The sequence below is a fragment of the Mercenaria mercenaria genome, chromosome 4 (genome assembly GCF_021730395.1).
Source record: "Mercenaria mercenaria strain notata chromosome 4, MADL_Memer_1, whole genome shotgun sequence".
In the NCBI taxonomy this organism is placed as follows: domain Eukaryota; kingdom Metazoa; phylum Mollusca; class Bivalvia; order Venerida; family Veneridae; genus Mercenaria; species Mercenaria mercenaria.
Window position 1 is genome coordinate 39,689,973 of NC_069364.1, and position 20,747 is coordinate 39,710,719.

The window sequence follows — 20,747 nt, forward strand, 5'->3', positions numbered from 1 at the left end:
AGTTTCAAATCAATACCTGCTTAAGTTTTGAAGACACTAACTTGCAAGCAAATCTAAAACAGGATTCTAAGTCCAAAAGGGGACATAATTTGGTCAAAATACAGGTCAGAGTTATGGGACTTAATTCTGTGAAGTTGGCCTTTGACCTAGAAAAAGAAAAAAGTAAGTTTCAAAGCTATATGCCTTTAAATAACAGCTATAATGTACTTGCATGTAATTAAAGGGCCATATCTAAAAGTTATAAATGTCTGACATTGCACTGTAAAAAATCAACATCCTATTGATATATGTCTACTGTTAAAGCTTGTCCACAGAAAAACGAGCTGTTTGTACAACACGCATGCCCTTCATTATGGGTTGTCCCATTTTCAGTCCCATGCTGTTTAAGTTTTAAGTGTTTCTCAATTTATTGAGCAGAAACTGTTTTCAAGGTTCAGGTCTCTGTGACATTCAACTTTGACATACTAACCCCAAAACCAATAGGGGTAATCTACTTCATAACCCAATCATGCTATCAAGTTTGAAGGTCTTGGGTCAAGTGGTTCTCAAATTATTTGGTGGAAACTGTTTGCTCTAATGACAGACCGAACAACCGTCCAACAGGTGCAAAGCAATATACCCCCACTTCTTCGCAAAGACACAACTTTACATTATTTTATAGGGAAAACAATTAATCAGCCATTACTGACAGTTGTATGCTGAATAAGAAAAACTGATCTTCTGGGATTAGTTTTAGTGTAACCTTATTCATTTAAGCTAAACTGTGATGCAAGCTTAAAGTTTATTTGACTGAATCAATCTTGATTTAATTTCCTGGAAGACCAATGCTGGTGCCATATGAGGTAATGAGTCCCCTGTGGGACTCAAATCCATAACCCTGGGTTGAGTAGCTGACTCTAAACCACTAGACCACTGATCCCTTTGGCCTTGACATTATTATAGACATATAATAATTCATTTAAATCCACTGAAAAATGTAACTTGGGCCATGTAACTGCTATGTTACTTTATCATGAAATCAATGAAGGGCTATCTCCCCCTTATGACTGTATTCTAAGGATTGAAGAGGAAATCTGTTAAGCAGTTTGACCTGTGAAAGACAAGATTTTTCTTTTTTTAGCTCTGGCAGCCATTTTGTGCAGCGAAGCAGAACATGCCAGCAATATGCACAACTAAGGTTGGTACTGATCACTCCTGTGAAGTTTCATCGAAATCCAGCCCGCAGTTTGACCTGTGAAATCCAGACAAGATTTTTCTACCTTTAGCCATGGAAGCCATTTTGTGCAGCAAAGCGGAACGTGTCAGTGATATGCACAACTAGCCTTGGTACTGATCAGTCCTGTGAAGTTTCGTCAAAATCCTGCCATCAGTTTGACCTATGAAAGCCAGACAAGATTTTCTATTTTAAGCTTTTGTGGCCATCTTGTGCAGCAAAGCAGAACGTGCCTGGGATATGAACAACTAGGCTTGGTACTGATCACTCCTGTGAAGTTTCGTCGAAATACTGACACTTGGACATTCTAACTACATGTAGTTTCCATGCAGGTTGTTAAAGTTGAAAATGTTGCCTCTAGAGTGTTAGCATTTTTTTCTCTGAGGTATAACAAAGTTTTGACCCCAGATGACCAAGTATTTACCTGATCATCCAAGACTTAATTGCAGAAAACATTCTGACCAAGTTTCATTAAAATTTTGCCAAAATTGTAACCCATAGAGTAATTTAATAGTTCGGCTGTTGAGGACACACAGCAATGGATGACAGGCACAGGGCAATTACAACAGCTCATCCTGAGCACTTTTGTACTCTGGTGAAATAAAAACATATGCTCAAACAAAATAGTGAAATATCTATGTTTATGATATAAATTTAATTGACTAAGAACTAATGTGATGGTATAACAATTTAAATTTTTATATAGCCATATTTTACATGTTTTAATACTGTCCTGAAATGCAAATGCTAAGTTAAAAATCTTAATTTTAACAAAAAATAAAAATATGGAATGAAAGCCTGGTTGCCATTTACATGTATGTTGCAAACAGATAAAAATTTCTTGAACAAGATTGCTTTTAGTAAAAACACATGTCTCCCCATACCAGCACATTGAAAATGGAAAGGTAAACTGATATGAAAATGGGTCATCGGCTGTTTACATATTTATACTTATTTTATAAAGTTTTACAGCTTAAGACTCCATTTAAGGTGACTGCTGGATACTGTTTCTGCAGGCATAAGAATGTTATGTAGGTAAATGGACGTACCACAACAAAACATCTCCAATAGTGACATTTAAGAGGCCATTACTCCATTAAATATCATTTTAACAGGGAAATGCTGACAATAATTATGCACAACAAGATTAGTTGAAATCCTGCAAGTAGTTTTAGAGTAGTCCAGACAAACTTTTGTGAAGGACAGACAGACAAGACAAAATCAATACATCTCCCTTATATATAGGGAGACATAATTACAAAATATTAACAAGAACCAACAGAATAGCAGTGCTCTCGGCTGTCAGTAACAACCTGAATTTGACAGAAATAAGTGAATGCAATAGAAAAATTGTAGACAGATGCTAACTTATAGAAACAATATGGAGTACTACTAACAAACTGCAGAAGATATGCCATAATACTATACCTAGTGCAAAGTTATACAAGGATAAAATAGGTGATATTTTACTTCATCTATGCCAATATTATTTAATCCACTTTACAAAAGCAATACATCTTCTGACTGGTTCAGCCAACTCAAGCAATATCAGGATCCAATCATGGCAGAAAAACTAACGTCATCTTGAAATTGTTTGAAGTTTTGTTCACACCATGATAATCTTACTAATTTTATTTGACTACAAAAATAGTTGATAAATTTTTTAGTGTACTGCATCTACAATAAATTGTGATCATTAAAAGGAATTTAAATTAGGAAAGACGAAAGTGTACATTTGCAGGGTTAAAAAAATTGGCTTCCAGCAATTTTATTGGAACAATCGGATTTGGGAAGCATTTCTGATAAATTCATTTTGTTCTGACTAGTGGATTTAGCAAATTTAAATTTACTTTGTTGTGTACTAAAGTGTTCCTGATTGCATCTGCATTAACTTGACACGGTTGAGTTGGCAGCAATGTTTTCCATCACATATAAGAAAACTTTATCATTAAAGTTAGTCTCATCGAGTTTAGATATCTTCTTTGAAAGTAATCAGAACTAAAAATCAGGTTAAAATTTACATTCAGGAATATCTAAAAAACAAGAGGGCCATGAAGGCCCTGTATCACTCACCTGAACTATTGACCTAAAGACCATCAAGATTATCATTCTGACCAAGTTTCATTAAGATAAATGTGGCCTCTAAAGTGTAAGCTAGCTTTTCTTTTAATTTGACCTAGTGACCTATTTTTTGACCCGACATGAACCAGATTCAAACTGGACTTTGAAATCATTAAGATTACCATTCTGACCAAGTTTCATGAAGATACAGTCATAAATGTGGCCTCTAGAGTGTTAACAAGCTTTTCCTTTGATTTGACCTAGTGACCTAGTTTTTGACCCCACCTGACCCAGATTTGAATTTCACCTATAGATCATCAAGATTAACACTCTGGCCTAATTTCATTAAGATATGGTCATAAATGTGACCTCTACAGTGTAAACTAGCTTTTCCTTTGATTTGACCTGGTGACCTAGTTTTTGATCCTACATGATCCAGATTCAAATTGGACCTTGAGAATATCAAGATTACCATTTTGACTAAGTTTCATAAAGATATAGTCATAAATGTGGCCTCTACAGTGTTAACAAGCTTTACCTTTGATTTGACTCGGTGACCTAGTTTTTGACCTGACCCAGGTTCGAACTTGACCTAAAGATTATCAAGATTAACATTCTGACAAAGTTTCATAAAGATACAGTGATAAATGTGGCCTCTAGAGTGTTAACAAGCTTTTCCTTTGATTTGACCTAGTGACCTAGTTTTTAACCCCACCTGACCCAGATTCAAACTTGACCTATACAGCCTCAAGACTTAACATTCTGACCAAGTTTCATTAAGATATGGTCATAAATGTGGCCTCTAAAGTGTAAACTAGCTTTTCCTTTGATCTGATCTGGTGACCTAGTTTTTGATCCCAGATGAACCAATATCAAACTTATCCAAGACTTTATTGAGGGTAACATTCTGACCAAGTTTCATTAAGATTGGGCCCAAATTGTGACCTCTAGAGTGTTAACAAGCTTTTCCTTTGATTTGACCTGGTGACCTAGTTTTTGAACCCAGATGACCCAATATCGAACTCGTCCAAGATTTTATTGAGAGTTACATTCTGACCAAGTTTCATTAAGATTGGGCCAAAAATGTATTCTCTAGAGTGTTAACAAGCTTTTCCTTTGATTTGACCTGGTGACCTAGTTTTTAACCCCAGATGACACAATATCGAACTCATCCAAGATTTTATTGAGAGTAACATTCTGACCAAGTTTCTTTAAGATTGGACCAGAACTGTGACCTCTGGAGTGTTAACAAGCTTTTCCTTTGATCTGACCTGGTGACCTAGTTTTTGACCCAAGATGACCCAATATCGAACTCATCCAAGATTTAATTGAGTGTTTGTTGACGCCGACGACGACGGACACAGGGCAATCACAAAAGCTCACCTTTGAGCACTTCGTGCTCAGGTGAGCTAAAAAGAGAAAAATGGCTTTTGTGGTTCATGTCATTATTTTTCAATGAAAAAGAAAAAAGTTTTGAAGAAATATAATAGTCAATTATCAATAAAACAGCCATTCATACAGTGATTTTGTACTGGTTATATTATTTGGCCTTTGACAGACTTGACAGAAGCAACCAGTATATCAGTCCTCGGCCAGTTAACAAAATCAACATGAAATTAATTAATAACATTTAATTTAAAATTTATCAAAGGGACTAACATTAAGTTTATCCAAAGTTACCTTGACATTTAGGGTCCTTAAATCATAACTCCAGTCAGCACTTGTACAACTTACTATTCAAAAACTACAAGTAATTCACCAGATAAACTTTCCTAATTAGAATTTTTAACACCCTACTTGGCTTATATATACCTATGGCACAGATTTAGAATAAAAAAAACTACTAAGTTTACAATTAAAAATTAATTCTTGATATCTCAAGAATACATTTCATGCTGTACATTTAATACAAACTTATATTCGCAATTATACATATACAACCTTTAGATATTTGCAAGTCAACCTTTCATAAGAATAGAACACATTAAACTGAATACTGAAAATTAGATGGAATATTTAAAAAAAACAACCTGCAAACACTTTTTAGTGACCTTTTCTTTGTTGTATACTATCTGCACTTTTCTTCTGTAAAACATCAATTGTATAAACTATTTTCAAGATGAAAAAAAATGTTCTGTTAACTTAAACACACACAGTCCATCAGATCAGTACAATCTCTTCATTTGCATCGTTATTAATTTCAGTTTCATCGCTGCCCATTATTGTTGACATAGTTGTGTTCATTGTAAACTGAATACCAGGCTTTATAGGAGTACTTTGCATGTACTGTAATGGCGTCATTTTATCTGAACCACTGTTTGTATAACGTTTGTTTGAAAATCCCTCCCTAGTCTTGGTCACTTCAGAAGAAGCACATTTAGTTTTCTGTGTGAACATTTTTTTCTCATCATGCTCATTTTCTTTGTTATGTTTGTTCACTTTAGTTCTAGCTACAACTGGGGGACTCATTGGTATTTTGAATGCATCAAAACCTTTTCCACTCTGTAACACTGTCTTTCTACTTTGGGAAAGGGTGTTTTGTCTCCTATTTTCATAAGTAGGGGAAAACAAACTTTTCCTCATTTTAGGTTCACTAGAAGTGGTTGGCAATCTATTGCCTGGTCTTTCGGTGTTATGTTCATTACTATTAATTTCACTATCTTGTTTGTCTGGTGACTGGCCTCTTTCCTGACCCCTTTCATTGACAACTTCATAGTATTTGTGGTAAACATTAGAATTTCTGTTAATTTCAAGAGATGGATGCACAATTTGCTCGTTTTCATAATATTCTGAGTTTTCGTTTGACTGTTCACAGATATACTGGTTACTACATTCCACATTTCTAAACTCTTTCCGCCTGTCACTTAATCTTCTTTCACCTGTAATACTGTGTCCTGATTCTAACTGCTGAATTCTAAACTGTAAAGGCATTCCCCCTATCTGATCCAAACTGACAAACCTTTGTGATGACTGAGTTGGGGTTCCTACAGGCATTTCCTTCTCTTGTCCTTGTATTTTTCTTGAGAATTCTTTATCAAAACTATAATCATTAATATTGTCCTTTCCAGCAGCATTAGCATCACAAACTTCACTCTGGTAACAGGGCTTCTGATATGGATCTACATTTGTTTCACAGTCTTCTCCCCTACTTTGACTTCTTCTATGTTGTCTTCGTCTGTCTTCTGATCTTGATTTAGGTGTGTTCAGTCTCATTTTGGCAAGCGACGTACTTGGCGAAAATTCGTCCTGTCTGCTGCTAGCTTTTGCTCTTTGTACAATTGGAGAACTAAAATCCTCACATTTTTTATTTGCGTTACGTCTTGTACATGGTGACTTGTACTCAGTTTCTAATGGAGTATAGCTAGTTCTTTGTATAGTAGGTGACATGCTGTCCTTATATGCAACATTATTTCTCTGTTGGTGGGGTGATCTTTCTTCCATTCTGTAATCTGTGAGGTGTTTTGACCTGTGCCAGTGGGGACTCCCTAAATGACATTCAAGATGGTACCTTTTGATTTGAGTTCTAGGTGACACATAGTCATTTTCATCTTCAAATTCTTCATCATTATCAACAAAGTTTCTGTTAGAGTTATTGAAATCTTCCATCTTTTTAGAACTATATCTTTCCTTTTCAAAAGACAACTCAATGGAGGGCTCATATGCACCTTTGTAATTCGCATTCCTATCATAAAATTCATCTTGGTCATAGTTTCGAGGATTTGTGTACATATCTTGGTCTGTTCTGACATTAGATTTCCTACTTCTATTTTTTATCTTTGGAGAACTTTCTACAAATTGTTCACAATTTTCATGTCTATTATATATATCAACTCTTTCTACTTCATCATAATGTCCAATTTCTGGCCTATCTCTTTCCTTTATTTGCCTATATTGTCTACTAAAAGCCTTAGACCTCGAATACTGGCCAAACCCAATATTACAGTCTGTTCTGGATTGCTCAGACTTTTCAAATACAGTTTCTCCTTCATTTAAATCGAAGTCATTTTCCCTATTACATTGATTATATTCAGTTCTTTTATTAGCTTGCCTACTGGTATGTCTACCTTTTATTCTAGGAGATCTTTCAAACTCATACTGATTTTTATCTAGGTTACTATTTCTTTCATGTATTTCTTCACTCGTTTCACCTAATTCATCATAATGCTGACTTTGGAGACCATCTTCTGCATCTTCAAATTTTGGGCTATTTTTTAGTTTTCTGATATATGACTGGTTGACTCCATACTGGTTGACAGGTGAAATGCAGGCGTTTTTCATCCTTAAGTTTCTCTCATCTCTCTGCCTAGGACTCATTATTGAACTGTTTCCATTCTTTGGAGATTTCATTTTCTTTTGCTGCCTATTAGTATTACTGTCAAAGTTAGCATAAGCGTCTTGGTCACTAATATATTCAATTTCGTGATAAATATTCTGATATTCATTATGTTGACTGTCCTTCTTTGTTCCTTTTCTGTTTGGGAAAACTTCTCTTTCATCATTAACAAGGGAATCTTCCCTATCAGTATTTCGGCCATGTTTATATTCTGCTCCACTATTCGAAGATTTCTTTGGAAAATTCCTCTGCATCATATATGCTAACATTTCTTGTCTATCATCAGCTGGATAAGTTTTTCTGTAATCTTTTTCAATGTAATTATCAACATTTTCAACTTTTCTATGACCGGAACTTTTATACTTTTTATCTCCAATGAAATAGTTATATTCGTTTTCTTCATATCTTTGTTTAAATGGCCCACTGGCATTTCCATTCAATTTTCTACTTTTTGGTGGAGTTGGCAAAATATCAATTTTGTTTTCCAGCTCATCATCAAATTGGTCAATGTAGCGTTTTCCACAGAATTCCGAATGTTTACGTTTGGTGACTTCTTTAAAAGCATCACTGTCATCATTTCTACCACACTTTCTCATAAGTTCTGCAACTTGTTCATCCTTTAATCTTTGGTGAAACTGAGGAGTTAAACTTCTATGTACTTTCAAAATATGTCTATCACCATGTCCAAAAATCTCCTCACTGTGGGCATTCAAATTTACAGGCCTACCTCTTTGACAGTCAACGTTCATATCTGACCTTTGTTGTCTCTGTAATGGCTGACAAGACTTACTTACAACTGTATTGAAAAACAGTACATTTCCTTTCGGTATTTCAACACTATTCTGCCTTTGCCTGTTAACTTCATGTTTCTGTCTTCCATTTCTAATTTTATTACTACTTCTTTGATTTTCAACATTTCTGCACATTTCTTGACTGATTCTATTCACTTTTCTGTCAATACTGGTCTCACTTTCTTTTTCCATTTCTACAGAGACATCATGTAACCATTTTTCAACTTTTTCAGTCTTTTCCTCTGTTTTACTATCAGAACAGTTTACAGAGACATTTATAAAAGTTGACTGTTCTGCTAGCGACTTGTTAAAACTGTCTAAATTCTCCGATGTAAGAACCTCTGGAATGTCTCCATACACTGGAGTATCAATTGTTAAACTTTCATCATGCATTGTGCTAAACCCTGAATCTTTCTTTGAGCTTCTGTTGTCTTCATGTAGTGATTCTTGTTCTGTTTCATTACAACTTATATATGTATCATCTTTTGGTAAAGGAGAGGACCGTAAGTTTGAATTTATCATTTTCCTCGCTTGTCTATGATGCAACGGTGTTGAAAGTTGTGCAGCTTCAGTTCTAGCATTAGAGAGGTACTTTTCACTATTTGACCTTCTTACCGAGGCTTTGTCACTACTCTTTTCATCAAGCCTCGGAGACCCTCGTATTCTACAAGAATGTGATAAGTCATTGGCTGGAGATCTGATCCGTTCAGAAGTTTGTCGTGGACTGAAATTTCTGTCTAGCCAATTCGATTTCTTACTGTGGGAATCTGCATTAGAATCACCCTTTTGTCTGGAAATGTCCAGACGTGTCAAGCTTGTCTATTTCAAGCTGTATGTTGTTCTGTATTTCATATATTCGATTCGAATTACCATCTAGACACCTACTGTCCTCAGAGAACAAACTGTTCTCTGTGTATATTTCCCTTTGAGTATCTTCTCCGTGTTCATTATTTATACAAAGTTCTTTCTTGTTATTTAAGTAATTCCCTGAGACACTTCCTCTTCTATTATCCATGTCATCTTCATGGAAAGGTGTGAAATGTGTTAAAATCTTTCTTACATTTATTCCTTGTGAAGAACTGTTACGGACATTATGACCAGAGTTCTGTTTGGTAACTTCACTATGTCCAATATCATAATTATCTACTGTGGAGCTGTTGTTGCATTCAGCAGTGACATGTCTTGAACACTTCTTTACATTATGTGCATTGGCAGTTCCATTTATATTTGACTTCTTGCAATCCTCAATTACAAAGGTTTCATCCAGTCTCTTTTCTTCATTCTGAAACAAACAGATCTTTGATGATGAAGACAGTTTCTAATTACATTATTTTTATTTGCATTTTAGACCTAATTGTGTGTTTTCCAATCAATAAATGAGCCGCGCCATGAGAAAACCACATAGCGGCTTTGCGACCAGCATGGATCCAGACCAAGCCAGGCATCTGCGCAGTCTGGTCAGGATCCATGCTGTTCGCTAGCAGTTTCTCTAATTGCAATAGGCTTTGAAAGCGAACAGCATGGATCCTGACCAGACTGTGCGGATGCCCAGGCTGGTCTGGATCCATGCTGGTCGCATAGCCACTATGTTGGTTTTCTCATGGCACAGCTCAAATCAAGTTTACACATACATCATGAAATATTATATCCCAAAGTAAAACCTAAGGCCTTCCAATAAAGATTTGGTGCATACTATTATCCCGCAGTTTCTTCCCTTAGACTGTTTTCTGAATTGTGTTATAAATGCCGCTTAAATATTCCCTGCAAATCTACAGATATAGAAGTTTTTGAAATTATTAGGCCTGTATATCAGAATCAACCCCAAAATATTTTGGGAGTAAAATCTGATAGTAAACGAATGATATGCCTTATCAGTAGACATATAGAAGATATTTGTTTGTTTTGAGTGGAAGTGAAATGATAAGACAATTTTAGATATTCACGATGAGAAGGTAACATGTGCAAATGTATGAAAATTGTCTCATATCAAGGCAAGAGATACGGTATTCTATTTCACTCAAAACAAACAAATTTTCCTTTCACTTTGTTTATTTACACTGAAATATGTATTTTGCGCAAAGTTTTTATCTCAGCATGGGAAACAGTCATGCTTAAACATATAATGTCAGATGTCTTGTTATGTTACAAAGACACACACCCTTTCATTTCATACATTGCAGAAATAACCAGGGATCGAATTTAACTTTTTTTTTCCACTAGCAAATTTTTTAAACATGTTATTTTCCTCTCCATTTCCGCAGAACTTTGCAAATTACAGACCAAAATGAAAACAAATATTGCCTAGACACTTTCTTAGATATCCAATAATTACTTTTGTACAAAGCGACAAGTGTCTACAAGCAGCCATGTGATTATCGGTAAATAAACTGCCCCAAAGAAGTTTTTAAAGAGAAAAGGACAGTTTGCGCGAATTCCCCAATTTTCCAACGTGATCGCGAAAATATTCGAGTGCCATGATTTTCTACTTGCATTTTTTATTCTAACTCGAATTTTGAGAGTTAGCGACCGCTAAATTCGATCCCTGATAACATGATATTCTCATTAAGTGACTTTACCTAGAACTCAGAAAAACAACACTATAAAGAACAAAGCACAACTAAAATCATAAATGACTACACACTGGAAAAGCTATATCACTCAAAGTAAGACTGTTATGGACTATACCTCACTGACAATTCCCAGTACTTCCCAATCCCCATATTTTCAGTCATCTTGTAGGTACTTACACCTTTCACAAACCTACCAGATGGTAGTGAAATGAAATGAAATCAACCAGACAAGGCCAGAGCAAACTGAGATGAGATGTTTTAAAATGATTCAAAGTCCACAACCGTGTTGAAACAAAAGTTCCCAAAGAGAAACACTGACATAAAATTTCCAAGTAAAAAACACAGTGTTCTTCTCTTGAACATATATTTTACCTTGTGGATCCTTTCATCTCTCTCAGAGAACTCACTGTTGAGATGAGGTAGTGTGTTTTTTGACTGATTAGTTCTATTTTGAGGTGCATCCTTGTCGATCTGCCTATAGAGATCTCCATCAATCTCGTCATATAGATGCTCATCTTCCCCACATTTTTCTGCACGATTAAAAAAATGTAAAACATTTGTATTTGTGGGGAATTTCTTTTCCTGTATTATTGCATGGTTGCATCATTCCACAAAATTAAATCCCAATGAATAAAATAAAAATTCCATTCATTTCATCTCAACGATTCATATCCTCATGAAATAGCTGTTTGGAGGAAACCACCAAACTTCATGCCCACAAAATTTAATGATTTCACAGAACAATTGATACAAGTATTGGAAAACCTTGTAACATCATCAAGAACTGTAACTGTTTTTTTCCCATGTGTCATAATTCCGGGGTGCCATAAATTATGACACATGGGAAGAAAACAGTTACTGTTCATACTTGCTGCTCTAAATGAAAGTAGACATAACATGATGTACTTAATTCTAACAGTTATTTTGTTCGGTTTAACGTCGCACCAACACAATTATAGGTCATTATGGTGCCTTTCCAGCTTTGATGGTGGAGGATGACCCCAGGTGCCCCTACGTGCATTATTTCATCACGAGCAGGCACCTGGGTAGAACCACCGACCTTCCGTAAGCCAGCTGGATGGCTTCCTCACATGAAGAATTCAATGCCCCAAGTGAGGCTCGAACCCACATCGATGAGAGGGCAAGTGATCTTAAGTCAGTGACCTTAACCACTCAGGCCACGGAGGCCCCTCAATTCTATCAATCAAAAGCCTGAAATCAGGAAGTCTTTCATAATCCCAGGCCTGCATAACTTTATGCCACAAAGTAACAGTGATAGACATCTGTAAAATTCACTGATGTGCCCACAAAATACAATTTCAAATATGGACAGAACACAGCCAGTATTATTGAAAGTTTACCTGTATATTTGAAATCTTCTTCCTGGCTACAACTGTCCTGCGTAGTATCATCATAGTCACTGAGAATTGTTTCATACGAGTCTGTTGATGTTGAACTCAAGGTCTCAGCATCACTTGGTTCTGGCTCACCTTCCTCAAGGAAACTAGCAACACATGTACTCAGATCTGTGCAAAATAGACAAGATATACATGTATTGACTATAAGAAAATCTTATTTCAAGGAGAGCAATGTGCATGGCAAGATCTTTACTACTGCTGACAAGACGAAGAGCTTGATCAAAATCGCTAAGAATTACTGCCAAACCATTAATATTCATGGGGAACTATTTTTTGTGATTAAATAAACCAAGGAAATTAAATCCCAATGGCCAAATTATCAACATTCATGAGGTTTTTTTTCGTAATTGAATCAACCAAGGAAATTAAATCCCAATGGCCAAACCATAAATATTCATGGGGGACTATTTTTCGTGGCTGAATCATCCTAGGAAATTAAATTCCAATGAACTGGTAAATTTCCGGTTCAATTTATGTTGAAAATTAAAAATCAATGAATTACTACTCCCAAGAAATAGTCATTTGGTAAATTTCCGGTTCAATTTATGTTGAAAATTAAAAATCAATGAATTACTACTCCCAAGAAATAGTCATTTGGGGCTAAAACCATGAAATTTCATGCCCATTAAATTAAACGAATTCACAGTATTTTATGTAACTAATGTCATCTACCCAGCTTTTGAAATTTTGATGTTTCTACTGAGATGCTGCTTTTGTAAAATGGAGGATTAATTTATAGAAATAAAATTATTATGGGGATCATTGAAATTTTATTTCACTACCTGACAGGATTGTTATTCTAAAATATTCACTAGAACCAATGCTCTTCCAAGAAATCAAACCAAGTGGTTCAAAGCCAGATCACATAACTTTTAAAACCATACCTGTTTAACATCAATGCTTTTTTCTTAAAATTACCTTGACAAAATCAGACTCGTAACATTCTCAAAACTTAGATACTGATACAAAGTAAGTCGTAATAGGTTCATGTCTGACGTGTAAAATTTGCAGTAAGATATATATCACGGACCACTGAGTACTTGAAAGTCCACATTCTTGGAGTCTGGATCGGAATCATCTTCCTCCTCAGGCAAAATGGATTCATCCTGTAGTCAAAAAGTATTCACACTCTTTATATAGTGAATATATCACCAAGCTCCAGATACATGTAAGCAGTGCATTTGCATAAAAATGTTTTAAAATTTGCTATAAACACATCGAAAATCTGACAAATACTCTATGGCGCATACTTTGTATTTTTAATTAAATCAAGTCAACCCTTACCACAACTGAGTGCATCAAAAACAGATTTTCGAAATTCAGGACATATTCTTTTGTAACTTCTGCACCAGACATTTTAAAGGTGTTCGCTACAGTTTCTGTATATGAGATCAGAGATGGACGAAATATTTACCGATAACAGAATTTCTTCAAACTTTGGATACTGAAGGACAATCATCTAAGAAACAAAGATAAGCAATCATAGTCAGAGGTCACTACTACAGAAAAAGAGTTATCTGCCCTTGAAAACAGCATTTCCCCAAAAAATAATTCGAAGCTCCGTATTTACCTCCTCTATTCTCTCTTTCAATGTATAATCTTTACATTTTTCTGAAAACGAAGTGCAAAAATAGAATTTAAATATGTATAAATCTAAAGTAAACCTGTTTTTACAAGAATCACAATTGATAAAGAGATACCTCAACACTGAATATGACAACATTAACAAAGGATGCACACTGTATATTGAATCCTTGTAAAGAACATCTATGCAATGTTATGCAACAATTCTTCAGCAGATTAAAACAAAGCAACATTTTTTTCTTTAAAACTGCTGTAAAAACTGTTTCAATTTAGGGACACGTCACTATAAAAAGATCAAAAGTCAAGAACAATATTCTTATTTTATGATTTCTATTGAATGTTGTGCCCTGGATGTTAAATTAACTGCACAGTAGAAATCGCCTTGACAAAGTGAATATTTTCAAAGTAAATTACAATAAAACTTACCATTAGAACGAACAGAATGAGATGCTGAACCAACAAATTTTCCTCTGCGAAATATATCTGAAATATTAAAGATTCTAGAATATTATAAACTAATCAAGCCTCAGACTCAGTCAAAAACCAAAAGTTTGAAAATATACTTTCCACTGCTACTTGGTACTTTCTAAAGCCTGAAATTTGCCCTGAAATATCAATTTTTCAATAGAGGAATTTATATTGGGCAATTCAGGCAATTAAAAGCCTGAAATCAGGGCCTAGTTGTTCGAAACTTTAACAGGCGATTAAGCTAACGGTTGATTAATTTTTAGAGCTATTTTTCAGCATTTCATTAGACTTTGAAAAACAGATGTATGATGTAAGAATTTTGAACACTGGAAAATCTTTACAATAAAATCAAAACATCACACTAGTGTGTCCCACCAAGTCTAGTATTTTGAATCAAAATTTAACCGATGGTTAGTTTAACAGTCGGTTAAAGTTTAGAACAACTGGGCCCAGGACCCTAGGCCTGGTAAATTGCAATACTTTGTATTTCACATTAATTTTAGCGCTCATCATTTTGATTTTTTTTCTTTCAGAGATTCGATGACTAGGGCCCAAAATTCACATTTTCCGAGGCCAAAATAGGGTCATATTCATGGTGTGATCATTGATTGACTTAATGGAATAGTTTGTATTGTGATAAACAATTGTCTACTTAATACAGAGACATAGTTTAACCCTTATCATGCTGTACACAATTGATTCTGCCTTTGTGACCAGTGTAGATCATGACCAGTCTGCACATCTGTGCAGTCTGATCATGATCTGTACTGTTCGCTATTCAGCCAGTATCTTTTTGGTTAGCACCCCTTTTAATGTTCAGTTAATGGTACTGTCCAAATTGGAAGATCGACAAGTTCATTATAGAAATTTAACAGGGTAAGCCAAGGGTTAATGAAATAAGTATATTTACTGAATAAGGCATATTATGAGGTTGAGATCTGTTCAACAAATTTATATATGGGCTACAATGTCATGTCAGGGATGCATAGAACTTCGTCTGTCCATGAAATTCCTGATTATCATTATGTACAAAATATACAATTACTGATAATAAAATCTGTATGATCCTCTAGAAACAAACAATGCAACAAAGGACAATAATACCAGACTTGGTTTGATTGATCAGGTTTATTACTGTGAAATCATTAATATTCATGGGGGACTAATTTTCGTGGATTTCGTGGCTGAGTCAATCCGCGAAATCTAATCCCAACGAACAAGTAAAATTCCCATTCATTTTATGTTCAAAAGTTGGAATCCACGAATTCATATCCCCACGAAATTGACACTTTGACCAAAACCACGAAATTTCATGCCCACGAAATTAAATGATTTCACAGTATGTAAATTAAAGGTTCACCTTTTCAAGCATTACCCAAATCTAAATTTAATGAAAATCTGATTTTTGGCATACTACTTTTCTACATTGTTTTTGATGCACGTTTTTTCTATATGGTTCTAGTAAGTAGTAAATAAGCAAATACGCAATGTTTGTTTTGATTTGTGTGTGCATTAAGTTCATTTTGATCAGAGCTGCTAGTTCTAAATCTAAGTCTTATTTTCAAATTGAAAGGATTCGGATTTTTTTCTTATTCTGAAAAGCCATAGTTACCTTTTTTGTCTTTGAAAACCTCGAAGCTTGAAAGATCAACAACAGAATCCAGTTCATTATCACCAACATCTTCATACTGAAAATAATTTTGAGAAAATACTGTGATAATCAGTCAGGGGTGTAACTGTTTCAAGTTATCGCAGTTTATAACCCATTCAAGTTATTGCTTATACTTTCATAACTTGTTTCAGTTATCATAAAATATTTCAAAGCCCTCATTTTGAATGAGACTAATGCAATTATTTCCTGAATCCTTGGCCTTTTATCTTTCCAGCTATGCAGTAAAATTTTTTACGCAAGGCTGATAAAGTTTTACGCAAAAGTTTTAAAGCTATAAAACTCTTAACATTCTATTATGTTCATCAGGTCATGATCAGACTAAAAGAGAATTTGATTAACCACAGTTTGCTACTAACTTCACTTTAAAGGTCACTTTGTGAGAACAGCAAAAAGACTTTTTTGAATAACTTACCTGAGTTAACTATATTTTATAACTAATACAGGTAATAAAATGCTTGGAAAAGTAACTGAAATAGGTTACATAACTTAAAACAGTTACACCCCTGACTGATTATAGTAATATTTACAACTTTCTCGAATTGCATGATTAAAGTGGTTAATGCAATTAATAATATAATGTTTAGTTTATTAAAAGGTTCTCGAAAACACCTAATTTGGCATCCTTGTACGCATAATTGCTCCCGGTATACCCATGTTTAATAAAACTCGGGAGTCACTCGATGCAAGTTTATGCAGCGGGATGCAAGCTTTAACTCTATAATTAATTGTTTACACGTCTGCGAATACACAAGGTTTGACACTTAAGCGATATTAGTGTGCGGAGTCACTTGCTTGTCATTGATAGCCATGTATCAGCATTGCCCATTTGCACTACGAGAGTTGTGTGCTCTGCAAATTGTCTTGATAATGATTGATGCTAGTTTTATGATTCCTGGTTTAGATAATATAATTATGGAGCCGTCAGGAAGTTAATCTGTTTTGTCTGACCTCCAAGTGTGACCATGACATTGGACCTAGTGACCTGGGTTGTGCACATCATCCTGATCAAGGTTAATAATTCATGCCAGTCTTCTGAAAATCTTCACAGTGGTTAAAAAGATATAATGGAGCAGACAAAAATCATGGACGGGTGGATGGACAATTGTGTGGCTACAAGCCCTTAGTTTACCTTGCATAGATCTGCTAAAATTTTTCAGCTTAAAGACGTTTATAAGCTGTTATAAATGGATCTCTTAGGTGAAACAAACTCCGTATTGAAACCTGTATACAACCAGACATAATGCCAGAAATCTGTCACACTATAAATTTCATCAATTCAAATGTCGCAGTGACACAAAATAAACCACGCAACTCAATTTGAAGAACACAAGTTTCAAATGGGTACCGCTGTCTGCAATATTTTGCCCACCATTGCAATTGTCATGTGATTGGGGCACACTTCACTTTGAAAACAAACAGGTAGTACAGGACTCCAGATAAAATGCGTATTAGCTTAAATTACGCTTTGAAATAATGCATATAAGCATATCTGATAATTTTTAAGGGTATAAAAACGTATATGAACAGGGTTCTCAGAAACGCCGAAATTGGCGTCCCTGTACGCATAATTGGTCCCGGTATACGCGTGTTTATTGCAGCTTGAGAGTCCCCGGACGCACGTTTCTGCAGCGAGACGCAATGAAAATTAATTGATTACGTAAACCTGCGAATACACAAGGTGTGACTCGAGAGCAAACCATGTGGGCGGAGTTACTCGCTTGTCACGGATAGCCGCGTATAGCCAATCAGCGTTGCCCGTTTCCAGTACACTGCGAGACAGGCGGCATATGTATGATCAACTCGAATACATGTGATTGTGACAATTTCTAATTGTTAACGACGGATTACGTGGTTTTTGAAGTAACTTCAATTGTTTTCTCACGTACTAATTACCAGGCAGTTTTCAAGATGTTTTTAGAAAAAGTGCTAATTAGGCTTAATTATGAATGTCCAAGTGATTTTAAGATGCTGTCGATGTCGGTCTTAGTAACGTGATTATTTTTCTGCAAAATCGCTAATGTTTATTTCTACTGTTACTGAAGAAGCATTTATTAATATGTTGATCATAGACATACTGTGCATTCTTAAAATATTTTAGACCGAATGCTCTTAATAAGTATTAAAATTAAAGTATAATTGTTCATATATTTTATTTTTTCAATGTATGTTTATATACGTTCCCATTCTGAAATAAAAAGGTAAAGAAAAAAATTATCACGAGGGATTTTGTCCAACTTGGTATTTTCACAAGGGGGATTTTGTCCACCTTGATAATTTCACAGGATATCGTCCAGGAAGACTAGAAACAGCAGGGAGGTGGGGGGGAGGGGAAGTGTCCAGGGGTGATTTTGTCATACATTAATTTTTGACTACACCTATTTTACATTTACCTTTTTATCTCACCTTAACAATATTTGGGTGAAGAATTGTGATTACAAAATGTCTGTCGGTCTACACTTAATTTGACAGTACAGTAGAGGCCTGTGTTTTGACGAAAGTTTAAGCCTGTCTGTCAGGTCTAGTCAGTAGTTGGGACTGCAACTTTTTCAGCTTTGGGAGTCCCAGGACTGCAACTTGAAATTGCTAGTGAGAACCCTCAGTCCCTGATGAAATTACAGAAACGCACGCAATTTTTACTACCATAAACAAAATCTAAATCGTCTGGATGTTTTACGTAACAAAGCACAGTCGGCATTAATTCTCCCTGTCCCACATTGAACATACACACACACTGAATGGTTCTCTATAAATCTAGGTTAAACTATATTATACACTCAATGTGTGCGTAAATCAAATGGTTGGGAATCAAATCAATATTTATGGTACGGTACTGTATTTTATAGTGGTGTTAATTTAAAATATCAACTTCCGGTGCAGAGTAAACAACAAAAATTTATGTCTCTTTCTATGAATGTAAAAATTGCTCTACGCATTCTTTAACAAAAATGATCCCCAAGACATAGTTAAAGGTATATTGGATATTCCAGGGATTGAATTTAGCGGTCACTAACTCGAAAAATTCGAGTAAGAATAAAAAAAAATGCGATTAGGAAATAATAAGCCTCTGTTGATTCACAGGAGTCTGAAATTCTATCAATAAGACCATGCAGAAGTCTATCTTTACAAAAATTACCCCCTATATATATAAAATAAACACCAGGAATGAAACGTCAATAACCCAGGGTCGCCTGAAAATACGAACGGAACGCAGGGTGATCGGAATCTAATGAGCGTGGTGAAGAAATAACACTGAAATACACCTACCCCACTCGACAGTGTTCAAATCTGATACACTTTACGACAGAAATCAGACATTTTCTGAGGTTTTCAGAGATTTTTCATCTGTCGCTGAAGCCATTCGCTGACGTCACAACAATAACAACTCCTGTTGCCATTCCATGTATTTTATACTTCTTTGGTTATCTGTTAACTATGGCAAGAAGTATAAAATACACAGAATGCCAATAGGAGAAAATATCTTTACTTTTTATAATTTTGCACTGATAGTAAATTTCAAAACATGCTGAATGTATAACAAAATAACTGACGATTGACACATGCTTACTTAGTGTTTTTTTTTTAAAGACTAAATATATTGGCTGACATTAGGCAGCCTGGCCCTCGAGTGTCAAAACAAGTAATTTAGTAAAAAAAAAAAACACAAAAAAAAACAACACAATACAACTGTTGAAAACAATGTAACTTCTTCCATGGTGACATGTCAAGCGTTTACATGCATAGTATATGCTTGTCAGGTGATCATATGCATTGTGTAATTAAGCATGTTTTCTTGTAGAATTTGAAATTGAAAACATAAACAATATTACTGTCACGAAAACACATTACAAATGGTATTTTATACAAATCTTAGTCACTAACTATCAAAGCTATGCTAATGAAACATATTCTTAATCATAAATGACCTGTTATAATAAAAGAATTACCCTTGCTATGAGAGAATCAACACTTGATATATAGCGTGTGTGACTTTTTCTGTGTTGAGCGAAGAATTTGTTCAAATCCCGCGCCATCTTAGGCTTCGCTAAGTTTCAACTGCATCGTTATCATCCTCGCTGCATTAATCGGCGGGCTCGGCATCTGCTAAAAAGGAAAGCTGTTATGTTATGATCATTCAAGTGTAAAATAAAGCTTTAATTCAATAGAAAAATCATGCTTTTTATACATCTATAGATCTATGTTACAGCAATCTGATTAAAATCTCGATCTAAAAGCAAACCAAAGAGCTATAAAATAAATAGCTGTGTATTTTATACTTCTTTGAGCAAACAAACAAGTTTCATGGTGGTCAATCACATTTTAGCAACATTTTCTGACATTTTTCAGTTTTCTGTTAGAGATTTATTTAAGGAACAAAATGACCCATTAGCCTAAAATAAGTTAGATTCCTATTAGAAATGTATAATTATTTACTTTTCATGAAATTTTGTAATACTCTCCCTTTAATACAAAAGTGTTTAAAAAGTGGATAATTACTTTTGATCTCATTATAATTTCTAGTTTTACATTTGCATTTGATAAATATTGGAATATTTCACTGCCTGAAACAAAAGGCAAGTTTTAAAACAACATCAGGTGTCCCGCAGCGGTCTGTACTTGGCCCCCTGCTCTTCCTAGCT

General features: G+C 34.9%; 2 protein-coding genes across 2 annotated transcripts; both read right to left on the reverse strand.

Moving 5' to 3' along the window:
- Positions 1-5,434: 5,434 nt before the first annotated feature.
- LOC128556598 (uncharacterized) lies at positions 5,435-8,920 on the reverse strand. The gene has a single exon (XM_053542140.1). The coding sequence runs from the start codon at positions 8,918-8,920 to the stop codon at positions 5,435-5,437; it is 3,486 nt and encodes a 1,161-aa protein (XP_053398115.1).
- A 255-nt stretch (positions 8,921-9,175) lies between these two features.
- LOC123551506 (uncharacterized) lies at positions 9,176-20,172 on the reverse strand. Its single transcript, XM_045340492.2, has 8 exons — positions 20,055-20,172; positions 16,051-16,126; positions 14,397-14,453; positions 13,957-13,997; positions 13,417-13,492; positions 12,330-12,494; positions 11,341-11,498; positions 9,176-9,680 (listed from the first exon to the last, which is right to left on the reverse strand). Exons 1-8 carry the CDS (start codon positions 20,139-20,141, stop codon positions 9,177-9,179), a joined length of 1,164 nt encoding a protein of 387 aa, XP_045196427.2. The 5' UTR covers positions 20,142-20,172; the 3' UTR covers position 9,176.
- Positions 20,173-20,747: the final 575 nt, after the last annotated feature.

Bases quoted from the DNA above. Each gene is read 5' to 3' on its own strand.
- LOC128556598 (XM_053542140.1), bottom strand. From the start codon at position 8,920: ATGATAAATTCAAACTTACGGTCCTCTCCTTTACCAAAAGATGATACA.
- LOC123551506 (XM_045340492.2), bottom strand. From the start codon at position 20,141: ATGGCGCGGGATTTGAACAAATTCTTCGCTCAACACAGAAAAAGTCAC. The intron at 14,454-16,050 runs GTAACTATGGCT...TTAATATTTCAG, and splicing joins GGTTTTCAAAGACAAAAAAG to ATATATTTCGCAGAGGAAAA. The intron at 13,998-14,396 runs GTAAGTTTTATT...CTTCGTTTTCAG, and splicing joins TCATTCTGTTCGTTCTAATG to AAAAATGTAAAGATTATACA.